This window comes from Heteronotia binoei, chromosome 21 (genome assembly GCF_032191835.1).
Source record: "Heteronotia binoei isolate CCM8104 ecotype False Entrance Well chromosome 21, APGP_CSIRO_Hbin_v1, whole genome shotgun sequence".
Classification (NCBI taxonomy): domain Eukaryota; kingdom Metazoa; phylum Chordata; class Lepidosauria; order Squamata; family Gekkonidae; genus Heteronotia; species Heteronotia binoei.
In genome coordinates, this window is record NC_083243.1 from 141,056,826 (window position 1) to 141,080,572 (window position 23,747).

Sequence of the window (23,747 nt, forward strand, 5' to 3'; positions counted from 1 at the left end):
ACGCTCTGTATGCAGCTACCTTCGCCAGAGGTGAACGTGCACGCGCCCGCTCAATGATACTTATTTCTGAGTAAGCAGGCCAGAGAGTTGACTTTCTAGGTTACCAAGCAAGGCCCTTCCAAGTGCAGACCACTGCTGTTGGGACGTGCACACGCCTGCTTTCAGGGGACGCCACCAAGCCCCGCTAACTAAGCTTACTACAAAGCTGCGACTTGCTCGCATACGCCAGATCACATGACCTCGAGACGGGTGAAATCTCCACAATCAAATTTTGTTCCTGCTGATTCAGACCAACGGGGCTGGCTGCCTACCTGAATGTCTCGGCATCAGTTATTGCCCCCACCGCCCAAGCACCTGGTCCCGCCTCCCTCAGTTCCCGCAGCGCTTTCAGCCAATAGAGGAAAGGAGTGCCCAGAAGGCACGGCTATTGCCTGCTTTGGCTGGACTGGAAGCGCAATGAAGGCGGTTCCTTGTCCGGCAATAGGAGGGCGGGTCGTCTCAGCAGTAACAAGGAGGCGGCGTAGCATCCTTTGCTAGCTAGCCAGGCAGGCACCGGATACGGGCAGAAGGCTGGAGAAGAACGAGAGGTCCATTTCTTCAGGATTCGTGGGTTGGAAGAGCACAGGAAGAAGCAGGTATTTGCGAAAAAAGGCGGCGGAAGGGTTGAAGGAGGTGTCTGAGACTGGCGTCTTGAGCCGGCTGACACGAAAGTAGACCGCATTGAACTTAGTAAAGCTTTTTTTTTTTTAGCTCTCAAGTCATAGCTGGCTCGTGGATTTTCAAGGCAAGAGACTTTCAGAGGTGGTTTTCCCTTGCCTGCCCCTGTGACCCTGGTACTCCTTGGTAGTGTCCCTCCCAGATACCAGCCAGGGCTAAGCCTGCTTAGTTTCCAAGATCCGATGGGATCAGGTTATCCAGTTTAGGGCAGGCATTTCTAGGCAGTCCTTGTTGCTTCAGACTCTTTTCCTCTTTGACCAGTCACAGCTGTTGTTCTTACTTGGACTGCAGATTGCCTATTTGTGATCAGCTTTGGGGATCCCACTTGACCACACTTTTAAAGAGGAAATAATTTATGAATTGGAAGTATATCTTGTGTATTGTAATTGTAATATCTGTGTTGGAAATTGGTACAACAGTAGTACATAGCTTGGTGCAGGTATGCTTGGTGCAGGTATGGGCAGGTGTAAGTTGGAAGACACTTATGTGTAATGAAGGACTATGGTGGTGGGTCCTGTTGCCTTTTAGTAAAGAATTGGGCTAAAAATTTCACAACTCTATTCAGCAGTTTTCCTGACTTGCAATAACAGCATTTCTGGACCAGTAGCAGTGCCATGCTAGTGTTATGGTAGGGGTGCCTGCATTCCCATTTTTAAAAAAGTCTGAACCTTCCTTTGTGTGTGGCTTTTGCTTCCAGGGATTCAAAAGAGAGTGCTAAGAATGTTCCTGCTTTGGTCAAGACTGGTGTTCCTGCCCATCCTTCTAGGGGTGGTGTATGCAGCTCCCACCTTAGATGGAGATGGAAAACAGCACCCTGAGGAGATAGTTCTAAGTTTTCCCAAAGATGAAGCCAGCCTGAGTGAGATGTTCCGTGAAGTGGAAGAGTTGATGGAGGATACTACGTACAAGCTGAGGAATGCAGTTGAAGAGGTAAGACTGGCATTCCAAGCCAGCACATTGAGCTTCAGATGGGACTTGGGAGCTTGGTATTTCTACTACTGGCTGGGATGAAATCCCACTTAGAGATTCTTACCTGCTGGATTCAGAGTTGTGCCTCTTCTCACAGAACAGCAGACTGAACAACCTTTCTTGAAATGTGTGATTGAGGTCTGGCCCAAGAAGTGTTATTTTTCTGTAGGTTCAGATAATGGAGACATGACAAAAAGTATGGGAGAACTCTAATTAGGGTCCCGGTAAGGGAAGCTGGTAGAATAACTAATGTGGTGTAGTCGTTAGAGTATGGAACTAGGATCTGGGAGACCCAGATTTGAATCCTCGCTCTGCCGTGGAAGCTTAATGGGAGATCTTAGCTTCACTTACCAAACAGGCTTGCTGTGCAGATAAAATTGATAAGAGAAGAACAGTGTAAGCCTCTTTGGTCCTCCTTGAGAAGAAAGTCAGGATATAAATGAAGTAACTAAATATAAAGTATTCTATATATTCTGTTCTATATGTGCTGTTGCATGGAATAGAATGCTTCAGTTGATGTTTTGGATTCAGGTAACATATTTCTTCTTCTGGAGATTTTTATACCACATTTTTGAAAATGTTATATGTTTACAGTACATTAGGACAGTTCACTATACACTTACATTTAAATGTTAAAATCTATTTAGACAGTAGTGGATAATGTAAACCATTTTGAGGTGTGTAATAAGCTGTGCTGTGTGATTTATCTGCGGGTGAGGCCCTTGTGAATGGTGTCTCTACTTTTTGAACATTGCTCCCCTTAAAATGTATCTACATATGTTGGTTGTGTTCTAATACTGTGTGGCTACAAGAAAAGTTTCCACTGTAGGATGTAATAAACCCTCCCAAAAACTTGCACAGCTAATATAAACTTTGCAGCATAGTTTCAAAGACTCTTAACAAGAATTTAACATTTGTCTCCTGAAGCAGCAGATCCCAGAGCCAATGTGGAAAAAATGTGAACGGGACAGAATAAGAGAGCAGCTATAATGCTGCCTTGCACATCCTGTTAAAGCAGCAACTTTCTCTCACAAAGAGGGTATTCATTGTTGCTAACATGAACCCAGGTGCAGATCTCAGAAAGAGGCCCTTTCCCTCAACTGCAAACCATTGTGTTTGCTTTGCACAAAGGACAGTATGTTTAGCTGCTGCTCCTGTTCCACTTTCCTTTCCCTGCAATTGCTTATGTGTCTTTCTGGCCAATAGCATTAGGGTGGGGTTTAGTTTGAACTCATTTTCCAGCCACATTATAGATCTCGATAATGGGACTGGTTTGTGGCAGCTCTTGGAGTTTACTTTCTCTACATTATTAATCTTTCAGCAACTCCATGTGGGTACTTCCCACTTGTAGTTCCTTGGTTAGTTATGGAAGACTCCCTTCACTCCTGCCTCCATGAGCTCACTTCACAAGAGACCAAGCGGTTTGTAAATAAAACTGTAAATAGCTCCTTTCCTCCTCCAAGCACTGTTCCAAGTTTAGAATTGAGATGGGAAGGTCTTCCTTTGCGAGCCACCACTCTTGACCATCCTGGCATAGAAACAGCAGTTGTGGCAGACTGCCGTTAGGGAACCTATGTATATCTCCTGCCCCCTTCTGTTTCCTCAGTGCCTTCGATGGGTAGCATCTGATGAGATTCTGGGAAATGTAGTCAGGCATTATGATTCAGGTAACCCATGGACACCATTCAAAAGGATGGTGTGCTAGAGAAGCATCGAGGGAGGAGGAGGTAGTGGTTAAGGGAGAAAGAGAGACTTTTTCTATCACTGATCAGCTGCTAGAGGAAAAAGGGGGGTCTGAACCAGAGAAGAATTTGAGGATCTACTGCTTACTTCTGTATCGAAAGCAAACACTGCGAGTTGCTGATGTTCATGTTATCTTGATCCTTAATGTTTAAAAGCAGTAAATGTTGGCAGACCATCTTATTAACACATAGTAGCCTTGTCATGTAGCCTGATCATACCTTATACACATTGCATAACCTATCAGTTCTGGAAATTGCTAAATAGAATTCCTAAATGCGTGTTCTTTCTGCTTATACTGTGTGGAAACTCCTTAACTATTTTTTTTTTTTTAGAATTGTAATTGCTCCCTTTCCAAGTGAGTCAGGAAGTGGTGACACTGTTCCTGATTGATGTGAAGTGTGCTATAATGTCAGGGCCAGATCTACGGGGGGCAGAGGGGGGTGCTTGCCCCGGGCGCTGGTGGGGGGGCGCCAAATTGGGTGTGGAGTCTGTTGTATTCTATGGCACCATAAGATAGAATGGCTCATAAGGGGACGTCATTTTTAAATCTCCCCCCCCCCTCAAAAAACATGTAGATCCAGTCCTGTTAATGTGATAAGATTTCAAGCATGTGCACCCTTTCCTGGATGCAAGGGTGATTTGTGGAAAGTCCCATGAAAAGGGGGTGTGCTCTTGAATGCCATGTGCTGGTGGTCAACAGCAGTGGAGGACTATTGTCTCATTGTCCTTGCTGAGGGCTTCTCAGGGCTTTCTGGTTGCTGTGGAAAACAAATGCTTGACTTGATGGATATTTTGCCTGATCCAGCAGAGCTGCTTTTGTGTTCATTGAAAGGTTGTGTATGATTTTGGTTTCATTTCCATTCACTCTCCATAATGTCTCTTAATGTATAGTATACATGAAGTAAGAAATGAAATAACAATGTAGAATATATCCTGTAATGTTTTACTTTTAATAGTTCAAATCTGCATCAGCCTCAGCATGTCTCATTCCTACAAAAATGTATCAGAGATGGTAGCCTTGGAGCAGGCTGGAAGAAACTTTTTTCACAGCTTAAAATGGGCAGATGTCACTTGGAATTGAATGTGGATTTGAACTCAGGCCCTCAAAGACTTAAACTCTTTGCATCACATTGGGTCTATACCAGAGGTAGCCAAACTTGCTTAATGTAAGAGCCACATAAAATAAACATCAAATGTTGAGAGCCATAAGACAGGAAGGAAGTTGGGGAGGGAGAGGTAGAAAAAAGCACCTTTAACTTTAAATGCATTCTCCAAGCTGCTGCTGTCTGGCTTGGCTTGAAGAAATGATTGAGAGAGAGAAATGACTTCTCCAAGTTGGCTGATGGGTGGCAGAGGCTTCAAGAGCCACACAATATGTGTGAAAGAGCCACATGTAACTCTCAAGCCACAGTGTGGCCATGCCTGGTCTATACTACATGGGTTTAACTTCATTTATGACGGAAGAGACAAATTTGAATGCGTTTGCCACACTTCTAGAAACCATTAGCTGGAAGTTGTTCAAAGACTTTTGGAATTATCAGATACACTTTGCTTACAAGAGAGTGTTTGCCTGGGTCCTGAGACGCTCAGTAGCACGCAGGCATATAAATATTTTACATAACTATACTAAATGGCTGCTTGAGGCATAAATCTAGTGTTTGGTGCAATATGATCTAGAAGTCAGTGTTGTGTAGACTTGCCAATCCCCAGGTCCAAGCGGGGGTTCTCCTGCATTCCCAGGCTCCTTCCCGCCCCCAGTCAGCTGGCAGGCAGGGGGGAAGCCCCACCCCCATAGCCACCATGTGGCTTTCCATCTCCGGAGGCTTCAGTCTCCGATTGGAAAGGCTTCCTCTTGGGATGGTGTGTCTGTGTTACTTTGAAGAAGTTGGCAGCAACTCATGAGTAGAGATGCCAATCCCTCACTTCAGAGTCGCCAGAAATGGCGGGGGGGGGGGGGAGAGGAAATGTCTGCTGTGCACTTCATTATTCCCAATGTGGAGATCGAGTCTCACAGGGTATAATGGGGAATTGATCTGGAGGTATCGGGGGGGGATGTTTTTTGAGGCAGAGGCACCAAATTTTTAATATAGCATCTAGTGCCTCTCCCCAAAATACCCCCCAGGTTTCAAAATGATTGGACCAGGGGGTCCAATTCTATGAGCCCCAAAAGAAGGTGCCCTTATCCTTCATTATTTCCTATGGAAGGAAGACATTTAAAAAGGTGTGCGGTCCCTTTAAATGTGATGGCCAGAACTCCCTTGGAGTTCAATTATGCTTGTCACACCCTTATTCCTGGCTCCGCCCCGATGTCTCCTGGCTCCACCTCCAAAGTCCCCAGATATTTCTTGAATTGGACTTGGCAACCCTACTCTAGTGTTAGGTTTCTATAAAAGTGATAGTTCATTAAACAGTTTGTCACACAGCAGGGTGTTTTTAGGTGGAAGCAGTTCACCTGAACAGTTAGTTAATTGGTTCTTAACTGGGCTTCTAAAAAGAAATGTTTGTTCTTCTGTTGAAACAAGTATCCAAAGGTGCAGTCTTTTTTTTTAAACTTTTTAAGTAAAGGTGTTTTTCATTTTTAAGGAGTAGACTTTTAAAAACTATTTCACATACATTTTTGTTTCATTCTTCACATTGACCACACTTTAGAAAAGCGTGAGAGAAACTGTCCTGAGAGTTTTTAAAGGCAATTTGTGATTGTGAGATGGGGAGGGACAGGGAGAAGTCTTATCTTGCTGATATAATATACTTGAATTTATTTTGAAGCTAGAATCTGGCCTTTGATACATGCCTGTGATTTCCATGTGAAAATTTTTTGAGAACCACTTAGTTGAAGTCTGGAGAGAAAAAACAAAGCTTTTTGTTTGTGTAACTGACAGCAATACAGCTGGATGAAAACGTTTCCTTGACAAATGGAAAAGTATACAGCTGCACTGGGTTTTTTTTGTGGGGGGGGGACAGAATTCAAATAAATACACTCATCTTTCTCATGTTAAGAGTTCAGGCCTGGAATATGGGCAGTGACCATCTGTAGTGTGCAGTTCTGGGTCAGAGTAGCTAACAGCCACTTATCTGAGATAAGAGGAGAACACTTCCATATTGCAGGATATGACATTCAGGCAACCTTGAGGTTTGACGCTTCATTTTGGATGTTACACCCTGAATACTTTGGAGAGGCATAAGATCAGGTTTTGGTCTATAAACTGCCTCGGTATGACTCTGTTTTGGCTCTTGTGCAGCATTTTTAAATGACAAGGTGGTGACAAGCCTTCTGAATGCTCAGTTGTTTCCTGTCACTGGCACCCAAATCCTAAATGCACTACTCGGAAATACATGTAGTGTATTTTGAATTGGATCATTAGCTCTTCCTAGGGAATTCTGGGAATCTAGGACTTAATTGCTTTTTCCCTCCTCCCTCTCTAGAATCTTTATGATAAGGGGGAAAAAATAATAGGCCATATATTATGTTTTCTTCTGTATAATATATTGCATGACCCTTATTAATACATTGAGTATACAATATTGATTTAAATGTTAAAATAGCACTTTAAAAGCTTATAGAAGTCTGTGGCTTGGCACTTCCCATTTTTCTATAACATCTTGGGTTTCTACATTTGAATTTTCTGGTTAGTGTATATTGATTTGATTACTTGTTTCCACATAACCTTGGATTTCATCCCTGTTTCAGCATGCTAAATGAATAACTGCACTGTTAATTGTAATTTGTAGTCAAATTGGTGTTTGGCACTATAATTGAAATACTATTTGTAATGACTTGAGTTTATATATGTGTGCTCCTTTAATTGTTAGTAAGTTGCAGTGGAAAAAAGGGGGTGAAAGAGGGGGAATGTGAGTGAGGTGATCGGTCAGTGACTTAGAGAGTGTGGGCAGAGCTAAAAAGTGTGAGGGGAGGGAGAGAGAAGTCAGTCAGCAGTAATCTCTCAGCAGACTGCCAGCAGTTAAGACTGACAGTCAATTCTGATCAGTCAGCATTCTACAGTGTCTGAGAAGCAGTCTTCTGGTTAGAATCCCATACTAGTGCTGTGAAAGACATTAAGATTCTAAAGAAGAAAAGTAGAAATAACTAGAGGGTATATTAGGGATAGACAGAGCCAAAACCTAATACTGCCAGAGTATTATAGGAGTGTGAAAGACAGAAGCTGTCAGAAAGTTGAATTAGGAAGAGAAAGGAGGATTTAAGAGTGAAGAGCATGTTAAGATATAACATTTTTTCAGAATCTTAAAATAGTTATGCACACTAAGTTATGTCTCTTTTAATAACGAGCTATTAAGAAGAACGGTAGGTTTTTATATCCTGCTTTTCTCTACCTTTAGGAGTCTCAAAGCAGTTTACAGTTATCTTCTCCTCTTCCTGCGACAGGCACCTTGTGAGGTAGGTGGGGCTGAGAGAGTTTTGTCTTCCTGTGGAGGAGTGGGGAATTAAACCTGGTTCTCCAGACTAGAGTCCATCGCTCTTAACCACTCCAGTACTCCAGCCAAAAGAAAGACAGAAAGTTATGAGTAACATAGCTGGAATCAGTGGGAAGGGAGGTGGTTCAGTTGCTGCTGCTGTGTGGCTGTTCCTCCTTTTCCAGGGAGGGTGAAATTGGAACTGCCTCACCTTCCCTCAGGGCTCTGGTGCCTACAAGCTGGTTACATCTTCTTTTTGTGCCTGTGACTCATTTCCTGGAAAGAGAGTTGTGGTACAGGTGCCTGGAATGCAGCTGTGTGCTGCTGTTTCTACTCCTCTCTCTGTGACTTGTTACTCACATGTGCGGCACACTTCAAGGGGCATACATGCAGTTTTATGCCAGCATAAACTTTTGTGAGTTCACTTCAGCAGCTGCACTGATGTGTTCAGAGGCATGATAGCTGGGGAACTGCTGTTTGTTTGGTCTTTGTTTGCTCTTTGTTTGGTTGAGTGGGCTAAAGGAGAAAGAGATTGAGAGTGATTGCTGCTGATTGCTGAGGAGTGCCTCTGCTCCACCCTCTTTACATTTTAAGCTGCACCTTGCCAAAGGCGCGAGGGCTCTTGCCTGTGGCTCTTCGCCTGGGGGCTCCCTAAGGACTAGGAACCCAGATCCCTGATTTCCTTGTTCTCCCAATAAGGTAAGTTGACCCTCCAGAAGGGGAGCCACTTAAACAAACAGCATTTAAAGAGGACTGTATATTTTTATTTTATATATAAAATGAAGATAGAATGCCAGCAGGGGGTTGGGGGCTTTCCAGTGTTTTGCACTGAGTGTCACATGTACGATTATCTGCCCAAAGGACAGAAATCTTGGGTGTGTGCTCGATGCAAGGAGCTCCTGGTCCTCAGGGAACGAGTTCGTACCCTTGAGGCCGAGGTGACTGCCCTGGAGAAGCAGAGACGGTCAGTTAGGCACTTGGGGAAGACTCTCGGGGACGTATTAGATGAGCCCCGCTCTGAACGTAGCAGCCCCGTTGCTGCCAGAGAGCGTGAGGGTCGAGAGGGAACAGGGCACCGTGCTGAGGATAAGGGGAATGCGCCCTCAGAAGGGACCTCGTCTTCGGTTGGTGAGCGGGAATCCTTTCGCACCAAGGAACCATCCCTGGGCAGGGGGAGGGGGGGGTTCGGTAGTTGGTGATTCGATCCTTAGGCAAGTAGACAGCTGGGTGGCGAAACAGCGTACTGACCGTATGATGACTTGCCTGCCTGGTGCGAAGGTAGCGGACATTACGCGTGTAGTATATAGGCTGATAGACAGTGCTGGGGAGGAGCCTGTGGTCGTGGTGCATGTTGGTACCAACGATGTGAGGAAATGCAGTCATGAGGTCCTGGAAAAAAATTTAGGCTGCTAGGCGGGAGACTTAAGGCCAGGAACTCCAAGGTAGCCTTCTCAGAAGTGCTACCTGTTCCACGTGCAGGGCAGGAGAGACAGGCACAAATTAGAAGTCTCAATGTGTGGATGAGACGATGGTGTAAGGAGGAAGGGTTTAAGTTTGTTAGGCACTGGGATGCTTTCTGGAACAAGCAGGAGCTGTACAAAAGAGATGGTCTCCACTTGTCCCCGGATGGAACCAGGCTGCTGGTGCTTAAAATCAAAAAGGTGGCAGAGCAGTTTTTAAACTAAATCTTGGGGGAAAGCCGACAGGAAATGAAATGTCTCTGGTTCGGGAGGACTCGTCTCAAAGAGATGAAGGGTTGGCTGCTATTTTTCTACCGGGTAACGGACCAGAGTTGTCCACTGTGATGGTGACAAACGGTATGGACTGTCTGCCAGTGTCTCGAGGCGGCAGGAGGAAGATGGCGGGCCTAGCTTGCCTGGGAAATTATAGATGTTTGTATGCAAATGTTAGAAGTGTTCGAAGTAAAATTGGTGAATTGGAATGTTTAGTGTTGGGAGAAAACATAGACATTGTGAGAATTTCAGAAACTTGGTGGAATGAGGAGAATCAGTGGGACACGGTGATTTCTGGATATAAGTTATATCGGAAGGATAGGGAGGGAAGGGTTGGAGGTGGGGTGGCTCTGTATGTCAGACAGGATATACGGTCCAGTAAGACTGAGGTCAGAGAATTAGATTCACTTTTAGAAATACTTTGGGTCGAAATATAGGGCCCAAAAGGAAATTTAACTATGGGAGTTTGTTATCGCCCACCAAATCAAAAGAGAGAGGATGATTATAATATGATGGAAGGCTTAAAGATAGCGGCTAAACGTAAAAACTGTGTCGTAATAGGTGATTTTAACTACCCGCAGATTGATTGGGTCAATATGTGTTCTGGTCGAGAGAAAGAGATTGAGTTTCTTGATGCTCTCAATGACTGTGCTATGGAGCAGATGGTCTCAGAACCTACCAGGGGTGGGGCGATCCTGGATTTGGTCCTAAGTAATGCCCAAGACTTGGTGAGAGATGTAAAAGTGGTTGCACCGCTTGGGAGCAGTGACCATAATGTTATTGATTTCACTGTTTGTATAAATAGGGAGTTGCCCAAAAAGACCGCCACCACCACATTTAACTTTAAAAGGGGTAAATTCACTGAGATGAGGAGGCATGTGAGGAGGAACAGTAAATACGGTCAAAACACTTGGGGAAGCTTGGAGACGATTTAAAACTATAATCCTAGAAGCTCAGATAAAATACATACCACAAGTTAGGAAAGGCACAAACAGGCATAAGAAAAGGCCTGCATGGTTAACAAACAAAGTAATGGAAGCTGTAAAAGGTAAGAAGGACTCCTTTAAACGGTGGAAAACCAGTCCAAGTGGGATTAGTAAAAGGAAACACAGGCTGTGGCAAATCAAATGCAAGACTGTGATGAGGCAGGCAAAAAGGGACTATGAGGAGCATATTGCAAAAAACATAAAGACCAACAATAAAAATTTCTTCAAATATATTAGAAGTAGGAAACCAGCCAGGGAGGCAGTGGGGCCCTTGGATGACCATGGGGTAAAAGGATTACTGAAGGAGGATAGGGAAATGGCTGAGAAGCTGAATGAATTTTTTGCCTCCGTCTTCACTGTGGAAGATGAGAACTTTTTGCCTGCCCCAGAACCACTAATTTTGGAAGGGGTGTTGAAAGACCTGAGTCAGATTGAGGTGACAAAAGAGGAGGTCCTACAACTGATAGACAAATTAAAAACTAATAAGTCACCGGGTCCGGATGGCATACATCCGAGAGTTCTGAAAGAACTCAAAGTTGAACTTGTGGATCTTCTAACAAAAATCTGTAATCTTTCATTGAAATCTGCCTCCGTTCCTGAGGACTGGAAGGTAGCAAATGTCACCCCCATCTTTAAAAAGGGTTGCAGAGGAGATCCGGGAAATTACAGGCCAGTCAGTCTGACTTCAATACCGGGAAAGTTGGTAGAAAGCATTATCAAGGACAGAATGAGTAGGCACATTGATGAACATGGGTTATTGAGGAAGACTCAGCATGTGGTTCAATGTGGCCAAGTGCAAAGTAATGCACATTGGGGCCAAGAATCCCAGCTACAAATACAAGTTGATGGGGTGTGAACTGGCAGAGACTGACCAAGAGAGAGATCTTGGGGTCGTGGTAGATACTGAAAATGTCAAGACAGTGTGCGTTTGCAATAAAAAAGGCTAATGCCATGCTGGGAATTATTAGGAAGGGAACTGAAAACAAATCAGCCAGTATCATAATGCCCCTGTATAAATCGATGGTGCGGTCTCATTTGGAGTACTGTGTGCAGTTCTGGTTGCCGCACCTCAAAAAGGATATTATAGCATTGGAGAAAGTCCAGAAAAGGGCAACTAGAATGATTAAAGGGCTGGAACACTTTCCCTATGAAGAAAGGTTGAAACGCTTGGGACTCTTTAGCTTGGAGAAACGTCGACTGCGGGGTGACATGATAGAGGTTTACAAGATAATGCATGGGATGGAGAAAGTAGAGAAAGAAGTGCTTTTCTCCCTTTCTCACAATACAAGAACCCGTGGGCCATGGAGTGGAGGTCCATCAGTGGCTATTAGCCACAGTGTGTGTGTGTGTGTGTGTGTGTGTATATATATATATATATATATATATATATATATATATATATAATTTGCCACTGTGTGACACAGAGTGTTGGACTGGATGGGCCATTGGCCTGATCTAACATGGCTTCTCTTATGTTCTTATGTAAACTCAGTTTGTGACAACAGAAAAGGGGAGCAAGGTTACAAAACGAAGCCTGTTTAAAATTATATCCAGTTATATGAGGAATCAGTTTACTAACAGAGTGTGAGTGAATGAACAAGAGATATTACTATGCCCTTTCAGCTTTGTAATGAATACTCCGGTGCAAGTGGGATATATTGGTTATTTTGTGCGTGTTTGGTACTGAAATATTTAAGTGCATCGAGTTTGTTCCCTGTGCTATCGGTGGGACCTTTAAATCCCTCGGGAGGCAAGCACCTGCTCTTGGGTGGTCTCCCAATCACAGATTGCACCTGCAGAAAGCAGCCAGGCTGGCCTCCCCCTCCATTTAAAGTGTCTTTAAATCACATGGGAAGGGTTTCCGCTCTTCTGGTGCAATTAATTGCTGGTGGGGGCAGCCTTCAAGCTGCGAGGGGGAGGGGGACGCCAGCCCGGTTGCTTCTGCCAGTGCTACCTATGATTGGGAGAGCGCCCAGAAGCAGATGCCAGCCTCCCAGATGACTTAAAGGCCCCACCAATCAGCTGATTGGCGGGACCTTTCTTGGGTGTGGGAAGGGGCAGTGGCTGCTCCTGGGTGCTTTCCTGTGTGATTTAAATTGCCTGGGAGGGAGGGGGCAGTCCCGCCCTCCCAAGGGCACCCAGTTTTGCATCCCCAGGGCCACGCCTTGGGGACTATGTAAAGTTGCCTGGCAGGCATGCAGGCCCTGCTCAGTATACAGAGTTGACCCTGCTGCTCTTCCAAATCCACTGCTTGTTTACTATTTTAGGAGAAGCATGAAGTTCCCCTTACCTCTAAAGTAGGGGCAGGGACAGAATTCTGTTAAAGAGAACAGAAACCTCTTAGAAATTCTGTTTTTGTTAAGCCATACTAGAAGCAGTCTATGACTTGTGAATAAAGAAGGAGTGCAAGATGTCAGCTAGCGAGTAGATGATTAAGTTGCCTCCAGGATGCATTGAACTAGCTGTGTCCATTTGCTTATGTGTTTGCCATCTATTTACTGTCATGATTTAATGTGCAAGAATATACAAATAATTGAAGAAGGGGTGGTGGCTTACTTCCAAATGGGTAATTGAAAACTGTCTTTCAAACAGTTAAGATAGTTTCCACAGATCAGAGAACTGTATTCAGATCTCTGACAGGTTTATTCTTATCAGTGCAGTAATACTGTCTTTTTTCCATACAGTCTTTTAAATGAATAGTTTGATCCTGTTCTTTCTCCTCTAAAATAATAATGCTCCAGGAACCTTTCAACTTGTTCTAAACTGAGTTATTTCTTGTGTTTGTCTAGGTAGCTGTGGTTCTCTACTTTTTACCTTATATTGAGCATCCAAATGAAACAACAAAGCAAATTAGTTTTAGATAACAAGTGATTGATACATTAATCCTTAGTATTAAAAATGGACTGTTGTGTTAGTACAGTACTTTCATATTTGATACCTATGTTTTATGTTGTGTAACTTGTTTTTGTCTGCCTTGGGCCTTTTTAGCAGGACAGAAATTGGAGGGGGGAAAATCTTCCTACAGCAGAGAATGGATCTGGGAACAAATTAGGATTGTTAGAGCAAGAGTGATTTGCCTAGAGGAGTATTGCAAAACATGTGGGTATCTTTACTAGCATAAGAAGAAGAAGAGCCCAAGAAAGTGCCACTTCTTTTTAGCATAAACTTTGATGCTGCCCCTGGACTCCAAGAAAGTCAGTTTCAAGTAACTCTTGGTGAAATGCATCCGAAATATCTAAGGGCCTTTGCTTCTCTGATTGCTTCAACTCAAGAAGCAGGACAGTTGTAACCTGTGTTACCTCGAAGCTGTGTTAGTGTAAGCTAGCTCATTTTTTTTTAGCCTTCGGCTCATACATTTTTGTCTTAGCTCAGGAAGGATGACCTCAAAGCAAACTAATTTATGCAGTAGCTCACGACTTTAATGCAGTAGCTCATGAAGTAGAATTTTTGCTCACAAGACTCCACAGTTTACAAAGAGTTTTGGTTGTAACCAGGGGTTGCTTTGTAGAAAAATAGGTGGTGGAGCTTATCCAGGGATTGTTATGCAGCTGCACATACTATTCAATGGACAAGGTGGGGAGGAGGAGGGGGAACCCTCAGAAAGGTTCAGGAGCTATGCTTGTGTGAGCTCCTGCTGAATCTGAGGCCTGGTTGTAACAAGGGAAAAAACTGGTGGTGGGTTGGGAAATTTCTGCAGATTTTGGGGGAGAAGCTTGGGGAGGGTGGGGTTTGAGGAGTGAGGGACTTTAGTAGGATATAATCTCATAGAATCCACCTTTGAAAGCAGCCATTTTCTCCAGCAGAACTGACTTCTGTTGTCTGGGGACAAGCCGTAGTTCCAGGAGATCTCCAGCTATCACCTGGAGACAAGTGATCCTAGGAAGAAGAGCAGCAGTTCTAAAACAAGATTTTCACTAGATACTTAGGAGAGCCATGTCTGGGTTTGATCTCATCTTTACTGTCAACAACCTGCAGCTTCCAAAAATGCCACATTCTCTTTAAAATGCATCCTCATCAGGCCTGTAGCTACGGGGGGCCCAAGCTACTCTATATAAACCCCTCTTCCCTCTGTAAGGCTCCTCCATTGGAGGCCCTCCAATATCCTTCTAATTCATGTGGCTAGAAACAGGACCCAAGGAAAAGGGAGGGAGAGAGAGCAAGAGAGCACGACAGCGAGTGAGAGAGCACAAGAGTATAATATCATAGAATGTGCCCTCCAAAGCAGCCATTTTCTCCAGGGGAATTGATCTCTGTTGTCTGGAGATCAGGTGTAATTCCAAGCCCCACCTGGAGTTTGGCAACTCTGTCCTCCAACTGAACATGCCACAACTGAGGAAGTCAAAATAGTGTTTCAAAAAAAGGAATCATGCAAGCATGCCTGAAAATTAAAGCACTTCTTGGCAAATACATTCTTTAAACACACCTGTGATGGCACAAGCAAACTTATGTTTTGGAATGTATATTAGATTAGATTACTTATGCACTCTATGTGGAGCTGTCCTTGAGAAGTGTTCATAACCTTCAACCAGTACAGAATGCTTTAGCCAGGATGTTGACTGGGGTGGGTCATAGGGACCATATCACTCCAGTCTTGGCCCATCTACACTGGCTCCTGGTTTGTTTCCAGACACAATTCAGGGTGTTGTTTTTGACCTTCAAAGCCCTATATGGGCTCGGGAGCAACATACTTGAATGACTGCCTCCTCCCTTATGAGCCTGCCCTACCTCTATGGTAATTTTCGGAGGCCCTGCTTCAGGTGTCCCTACCTTCTATGATGAGGCCAGTGGCAACCCAGGAGAGGGCCTTCTTCACCAAGGAGATCTGTCTGCCCCCTTCAGTTGCCATCTTTTGCCAATGGGTGAAGATTCAGTATTGGAGGTGCCCTCCAATACTGAAATATTGAAATGCCGGCATGCAATTTTTTTTTGTAAAAAGAAAAATTGCCAGCTAATCTTGGGTCTTTTCACCCAAGACAGCCATGTTGGGTGGCTGTCCACAAGATGGAAAAAACTGTTCACATTTCAAGCAAGAAGCTATCCACAAGACAGAAAAAGCTGTTCAGATTTTAAGCAAGAGGCTTTCTTGTGAAATCATTCTGCAATGGGGGGAAAAACTACATGAAAAACTACTTTAAGAAGGAATGGGAGGGAGGAATGAGGAAAACCCAAGATGGCACTGGGATGTTAATGAAGGTGTATGGACACAAGGAAAAAAAATGTTAACAGCGTAAGTGTACGAAAATGGAACACAAGGCAATCTGGAAAATGCCTTTGTGCTGGGACTGCTTCCTCCTAATGTACATAAGTGGCTGAATGGTACCTAAAATAAAATTTTATTGGTCAGTACTTTATATAATGATTCTAACTTGTTTTAATTCATGATTTTGCTAGATGGAGGCAGAAGAAGGTGGTTCTAAAGAGATAACAGTTGATTTTGACCAGCTTCCTCCCAACTATTACAATGAATCTTACACAGATACAAAAATTGGAAATAAAACTGTGCATATTCATCAGGAAATCAGTAAGGTAGGAGCTACCTTTTGTATATAATCTGTGTATGAGATTTTTGTAATGCCTTTTATACAAACCTGTTGTCAGAATTGTTCAAAATGTTATGCTAAGGAATTGTGCTGCCCATGTCTTAGTGGCAGATTGAAATCTTGTTCATCTCCACTAATTGTCAGTGTGCTTATTTGCCACGGTGTTGCTTATTGCCTGTAAAGCATAACTAGGAGAACATCATCTCACATATTAAATCACTTGACCTCTGATTAGCCTTGCTTCAGTTGCCTTTCTGTCAGGATGCATAGTGGCAGAAACTTGGGACAGAGCCTTCCCAATAGTGGCACCACAGTTTGGAAACACCTGCCCCAGGAAAGCCAACCAAGCTACATTTTCATGTGCTTTAGATGGCCCATAAAGTCTTTTGGATTTGCTTAGGTATTTTGGTTGCAAGCATAACTCAGCTGAGTACGAATTTATAATACAGACACTAGCACCATGATCCCATTCCATACATATGGTATCATTTAGGGAAAAAAAACCCAATCCTTTCATTTCTGAATTAGTAGTAAATGGTAAAGGTCTTGGAGCTCATCCAGCTCCTGATAGTGTGCCCTTTTCCCCTTCAGTTTTTGGTATTATGTGACTTGATGGCTTTTAGGAAGCTCATGCTGTTGCTTTTGTGATTTACTTAGTGGGAAGGACATGTGTATAGAATGGTTGAGCTGAAATGTGCAAACTCTACTTGTCTTTCAATTCATATTGAAGCCTGTGAAATTAAAGCTCCTATGAAGATCACATCCTTAGATTGCCACAGGGTTTTTAACCATTTAATTGTTGGTTGATGTTTTGAATCTTCCTGTTGCTTATCTGTGGGTGAAGAACTTCAGCAAGTCTTTACATTCTGTATGAGTTGTGCGTATTTAAGAATTTGCATAGCTATCCAAGCTTCCGTATAAAAGCTTTCATGTTGGAAGAAGAATCTTTTTCATAGCTGCAATGAAGTGCTGCTTCTGTATCTGACTAAAAAAACACAGCATTTTTAGATGAAAATGAAGCAAAAGGATTTAAAAACTTGATCTAACATACTGTATTTCTTTGTACTATTAGGCAACTGATAATAAAACTGGATCTGCTAGCTATTCTGAAACTGTTATGACATCAGTACAAGAAGGGGAGAGTAAGAGAAATCATGTAAGTAGCCTGCTTTAGGCAATTGAAATGAAATGCAGGTAACCTGTTCTGTAAAGCTGTCAGTTGTAGTCATACTAGATAAAGCTTATTATGTTCATAATATGCTTATTAAAAGTGTGGATTATCCTTCAGTCCCATTTGTTGTAATGGTTCAGTTTGGTGTAGTGGTTAAGTGCATGGACTCTTATCTGGGAGAACCCAGTTTGATTCCCCACTCCTCCACTTGCATCTGCTGGAATGGCTTTAGGTCAGCCATAGCTATCGCAGAGATTGTCCTTGAAAGGGCAGCTGCTATGAGAGCCCTCTCAGCCCCACCCACCTCACAGTGTGTCTGTTGTGGGGGGAGAAGATAAAGGAGATTGTAAGCCGCTCTGCTCTGAGTCTTTGATTCAGAAAGAAGGGTGGGGTATAAACCTGCAATTTTTCTTCCTCTTCTTCCTTCTCTTCCTCCTCTTCCTGTACCATGATACACCTTATGCTGGAGGCACTATTGAGGCATTGATGTCTTAAGTAACGTCGACCATGATTGCAAGCCAGTGTTTCAGAAAATTTCAGTCTTTAAGCAATAAATGATGCTTAGAAGTTACAAGGAAGGTTTATAAGGAGTAGAATGTGTCCAAACTCTTAATCTTTATTAAGACCGGTTGAAGCAGTGATGGCACACTGAACATTCTGCACTGTCATACCCCCCCCCCCCTCATTCTCAGTAAGCCTCGCCCAAGAGGCACTGAAGAAATTATTTCCGCCATCTGTCATATAAGGAATATTTTTACTATTTTGTTTTTAATTTAAAATATTGTATTTTTATTATGTTGTTAGCCACCCTGAGCTCTGCTCCAGGAAAGGGCAGTCTATAAACAGAATATAATTAATAAATAAATACAGTTAAACAGGAATGCTTATTGAGATTTGATATGTGGAATATTTCTCCAGTATGCTCACCATGGATGCATTTAATGTCCTTTATGCGTGCGTGTATCTTCATAGCACTGGGTTTGATTATTCATTTAAAGGCTGGGTTTTTTTATAGCTAAACTCCAGTAAAGGGAAAAAACTAGTTGGTAAACATTGTAAATATTGCTGCTTTAAAGAAATAAGGTAGTGGAAACAAAGTTTTGTGTCTTAGTATTGTGAAAGAATATACTTCACATCACATCTTGATGGCAGTTCAAATGATGTCCTTCAGGCCTCCAAATAAAAATATCTGTTTCAAGTTCCTGGAACAGGAACTGGGCTTTTTGCCAGTACTGACACCGAAGTCTAGTTCTTGGAAGGTGCTGCATTGTTGAGAGGCGCCATTTACATACTCAGACTAACTTTTCCTTTCTCAGATTTCAACTGGGATTGGTAGTCTCTAACATTAGATACCAGACTTTCTTCCAGAAGTTTTACGTCAGTTTACAGCTCAAGTTCAGGCCCAGGATAAATGGTGCACATCCAGTGATGTGTGCTTTGCTTTTTCTCTGGTTCCTGGTATGACTTACTTAAAATATGTATAATTAAATGTGAAAGCATTATACATACATGATTTGCCATTATCTTTCCCAAACCTTAAAGCCTATTAATTAAAATGTAGTACAACCAAATCAAAATTTCATTTTGATTTTAATTTTATGTGTTCAGTTAATTGAAATTACCTATCTAGCCACCTGGAGCTCTGTGTGTATATATGTGCATACCTAGGGGTTACCTTTCTGTGGGTTGGGTTTTAGAAAGAGAAAGAAATGTAAGAAAACACCCAAGTTCTACACACAGTGTAATGGTATACCCATTGCTATCTATATCAAGATAGTGATGCATTGTCAGAGATTCAAAAATTGGGGTTGGTCTTTGGTTATCCAGGCACAATCTGTACCTGTAACAAACCTTCTCACAGGGTCTCAGGCCCCCATTCCCATTCCGATTACTCCCTTTTCCAGGTAGCTCAGGGAAGCTGGAGTTTGTCCTTATCACACTGTGCTTGAAGACTCTGCCACAGGAGGTGGTGGGGGCTACAAGCGTACAAGCAGGAGGAATTCACTGCCACAGGAGGTAGTGGCGGTTACAAGCATAGCTTCAAGAGGGGATTGGATAAAAATATGGAGCAGAGGTCCATCAGTGGCGATTAGCCACAGTGTGTGTGTGTGTGTGTATTATTGGCCACTGTGTGATACAGAATGTTGGACTGGATGGGCCATTGGCCTGATCCAACATGGCTTCTCTTATGTTCTTAAGACAAGACACTTTTTCTCTCTCTTTTTCCAAATTTCTAAGGCATGGCAAGACATTAAGCTTGTGAGAAATGCTCTTATCAATTGAAAATAAATGTACTTAGTAGCAGTGAGCTGTTTCAGTGTGTTTCTGAACCTTTGTACCTTGGAACAAAGAAGAACATCTGTTCCTGGCATCCACTACTCTAAAACATTTTGGTTTGCCATCTGTGTCATAGAGAGAGTGCACAAACTGCTACAGAAAGGTTAATCTTTATTTTGGTAATGCTGATGGTTGATTGCAGTGTTTAGTATGGAAATTGTTTTGCTTGGTGAGAGGAGGATTGCCAGTTCATTACTTTCTCATAAATTGTTGTCATTGGCCTGAAAAGCAAATGTATTATACGTTATATATGCTTTTAAGTTTGAGGTTCACAGTCCTTTGTTTTTGATTGGACAACTAAGAACATACAATTGAATAGGTTACAAAACCTGGATCCTCCACAATTGCTACAAGTTGTCTTAATGGTACTGGCTTCCACTATTGTATACCAGTGACTATATTGATCAGAAAGATGCCAGTAATATTAGCATTAATGTTTTCAGTTGAAAGCTAGGACGCTAAACAACAACAAAAAAGTGCTGGAAACATTTGTTTTTCTTTCCCACAGCTTTGGTTTTGATTGATCAATTTTCCCTATTATATTTAAGTATGTATGATGACATCTCAGTGCCAATATTCACATTATTCTGTGAATCCTTTTGGAGTTCTTCACAGTCCACTTGTATTTTCACCATTCTGAATAATGTGGTGTCATCTACCAATTTTGCTACTTCATTGTTCATCCAAATTTTCCGGATATTTGAACAAATAGCAGTGGTACCAATATAATCCTGGATGACCCCACTTCTCACCTTCACCAGTGTGAAGAATGTCCATTTATTCCCACTGTTGTTGTCTCCTTCTTAAAAGAATCAATTAGTAATTAGTGAAAAGACATGCCCTCTTACCCCGTATTATTTAGTCAGAAGCCCTTGTACACTGAATCTGTTTGGTGAGGCAGTCCTTACCTTTGAAAAATGCTGATTGTTCTTCAGTAAGGGCCTAACCACCTGTGTTTAACCACTCTGTCTTTAAAATGGTTCGACTCTGACTTTCTCAGTTGTATCTCTGTTCAATTTTATTATCTAGATCAGGCTTGCTGTGGCAAAGTCTGAGAACTCCTCACTGTGGCTGAGGTCAGACAACAGCTTGGTGTGATATGGGATTCTAACTAGGGACAATTTCCACAGCTTTCCAACCCCAAGAAACAGGAGGGGTTTGGGAGGGGGAATTTTTGATCTACCCTGGAGGCTCCTGATCCTGAGAGTGTTGGGTGCAGGAACACACAAGCAGTGATTGATGACCCAGGGGTGCTTGTACACTCATCGCTTCCTGATTTTTTTAAAAAAAGAAGGAAATGGACAGGAAGGTTCACACTTCCCAACCACTTGAGTTTGCAACACGGGAGTTCAGACATCTGGAAATGTGGGGTGAAAGTGCTGACATCTGTAAAGACTGGACTTTCCCCAGTATCTACTAACTTCAAGTTAGGTCAGAATGGGGTGCCAATGACTGGGGAGCAGGAGGCAGAGATGTTGCTGTCTGTTTGTACACTTTAAATTTGGAAGTGAACAGCAATGAAATTGGATCAAAGTGTTCATCTGCAGCCTTTATCGCAAGAAGTTTATGCTCATACCATACATTCAGTATACTGAGAGATTCCCAAGAGTGCATTGGTCATTCACTAACTTCTGTTTCAAATTGAGCTCTAGTATATTACTCAGGAAGGTCAGTCATAAGATGGATGAAAAGTTGTTAATGCTTTAGAAGACGTCCAATAATCAAGTCCATAACCTTTGTGTGGTCTTATTTTCTGTTTGCAACCCATAACAATGGTTACTTGGTTGTGCAAAATCTGATGAAAATAATGTGAGAGAGATAGTGTATGCCTTTGGGAGATGGACTCTGAGCATTGTTTTTATCAAGGAATCAAGCCCACTTCCACCCTACCATGGGAGGTCAGTGCTGCCTTCCTTGGAAACAAACCTCAGGCTGTAAAACTACACAGCCTTCCCGGTAGACCACCCCCACTCCACCCTTACCAGGATTACTAGCTTGTAGCCCTGCAGGGTAGTCCAACTGCAACCTGCAGCCACACCAAAAGGTACATAGGTAGTGTTGTGACCAAGAGCCTAAAGCACTGAATTCCCTGGATAGCTCTAGTGGGCAAACACACTGACCAGTGCTAAAAACAATAAGACTTTTTATTTAGAAAAAGGAAGTCAGTACATAATTAAGGTAGTGCATAAAAATAAGAACACAACATGTAAAGACCAATTGAATACATATAATTGGATGGGGTAGTTTTACCTTGTGGATGTTGGCATCAGTCCTCAGCCGGACGGCAAAACAGCATTCCAAGCTTGTTCTGGGAAGAGTGGCAAGAAGGGCCGCATACCCTCTGCCACACCTTCCCTATCCCTCCTAGTGCACCAGATGGTGGGTAATTAAAGGATCCCATCCCTCATGGGCATTCCGGACTGCCCAACAGGGGTTGCTGTCCTATTACCTGATCAGGGGATGACTCAACATAATTGCTCTGACAGTAGTAATTATCTTTGACAGCAATTACACTGTGACAGTGTCAAAGCTACAGCCAATGACCTAGGTCCACATTGACCTTGCAGCAACTGGGCTTATCTTGCAGGTGAGAGAACTTGAGTTGTCAATCCCCAGGTGAAGGCAGGGGATCTCCCGGTTTGGAGGCCCTCCCCCCACTTCAGGGTCATCAGAAAGTGGGGGGGAGGGGAGGGAAATATTTGCTGGGCACTCCATTATTCCCTGTGGAGACAGATTCCTATAGGGTATAATGGAGAATTGATTTGTGCGTATCTGGGGCTCTAGGGGGGCTGTTTTTGAGGTAGAGGCACCAAATATTCTGTGTAGTGTCCAGTGCCTCTCCCCAAAATATCCCCCAAGTTTCAAAAAGATTGCACCAGGGGGTCCAATTTTATGAGCCCCAAAAGGTGCCCCTATCCTTTATTATTTCCCATGGAAGGAAGGCATTTAAAAGGTGTGCTGCCCTTTAAATGTGATGGTCAGAACTCCCTTTGGAGTTCAGTCGTGCTTGTCACACCCTTGCTCCTGACTGCACCCCTAAAGTCTCCTGGCTCCACCCCCAAAGTCCCCAGATATTTCTTGAATTGGACTTGGCAACTCTATGGAGAACCAAGGCCAATTTACCCCCTGGTCCAACTTTTTTAAAACTTAGAGGGTGTTTTGAGGAGTGGCACTGGATGCTATGTTGAAAGTTTGGTGTCCCAGCCCCAACAAGCCCCAGATACCCACAGATTAATTCTCCATTATACCCTATGGCAAGGGTGGCCAATAGTAACTCTCCAGCTGGGGCTGATGGGAGTTGTAGGCAAAAACATCTGGAGAACTACCATTGGCCACCCCTGCCCTATGGGAATCAGTCTCCATGGGGAATAATAGAATGCCCAGCAGACATTCCCCTCCCCCGCTTTCTGATGACCCTGAAGTGGGGGGAGGGCCTCCAAACTGTGGGATCCCCTGTCCCCAAATGGGGATTGAAAGAAACAAATACTGTGATGTAGTGGCTAACAATGTTTAATAAAACTATTTAAAAACCTTTTAAATATCTTTTTATACTTCACTAGAAATGGCAAGACTGGACATTGCCGTCTTGGGAATCAGTGAACTAAAATGGATGGGAACGAGTGAATTTAACTCAGAGGATCACTACATCTATTATTGTGGGCAAGAGTCCCATAGAAGAAATAGTGTGGCCTTTATAGTTTACAAGAGAGTGAGGAAGGCAATAATGGGATACAGTCTCAAAAATGATAGAATGATCTCGGTCCGTATCCAAGGCAAACCATTCAATATCACAGTAATCTAAGTCTATGCCCCAACCACAGATGCAGAAGAGGCTGAAGTGGACCAGTTCTATGAAGATCTACAACACCTTCTAGAATTAGCACCAAAAAAAGATGTCTTCCTCATCATAGGGGACTGGCATGCCAAAGTAGGAAGTCAAAAGATAACCGGAACAACTGACAAGTTTGGCCTTGGACAACAAAATGAAGCCGGGCGAAGGCTAATAGAGTTTTGTCAAGAGAACAAGCTGGTCATAGCAAATACCCTCTTTCAATAACCTGAAAGGTGATTCTACACATGGACATCACTTGATGAGCAACACAGAAATCAGATTGATTATATACTCTGCAGTCAAAGATGG

The 23,747-nt window shown here is 43.1% G+C and overlaps 1 protein-coding gene across 1 annotated transcript in view; it reads left to right on the forward strand.

Moving 5' to 3' along the window:
- The first annotated feature begins 1,387 nt into the window (after positions 1-1,387).
- DKK3 (dickkopf WNT signaling pathway inhibitor 3) overlaps positions 1,388-23,747 on the forward strand; it is a 46,338-nt gene continuing 23,978 nt past the window's right edge. Inside the window, exons 1-3 of the mRNA XM_060262126.1 lie at positions 1,388-1,647; positions 15,950-16,084; positions 17,171-17,254. Coding sequence (XP_060118109.1) covers positions 1,438-1,647; positions 15,950-16,084; positions 17,171-17,254 — 429 coding nt within the window. The 5' untranslated portion in view covers positions 1,388-1,437. The remainder of the gene's footprint in view (positions 1,648-15,949; positions 16,085-17,170; positions 17,255-23,747) is intronic.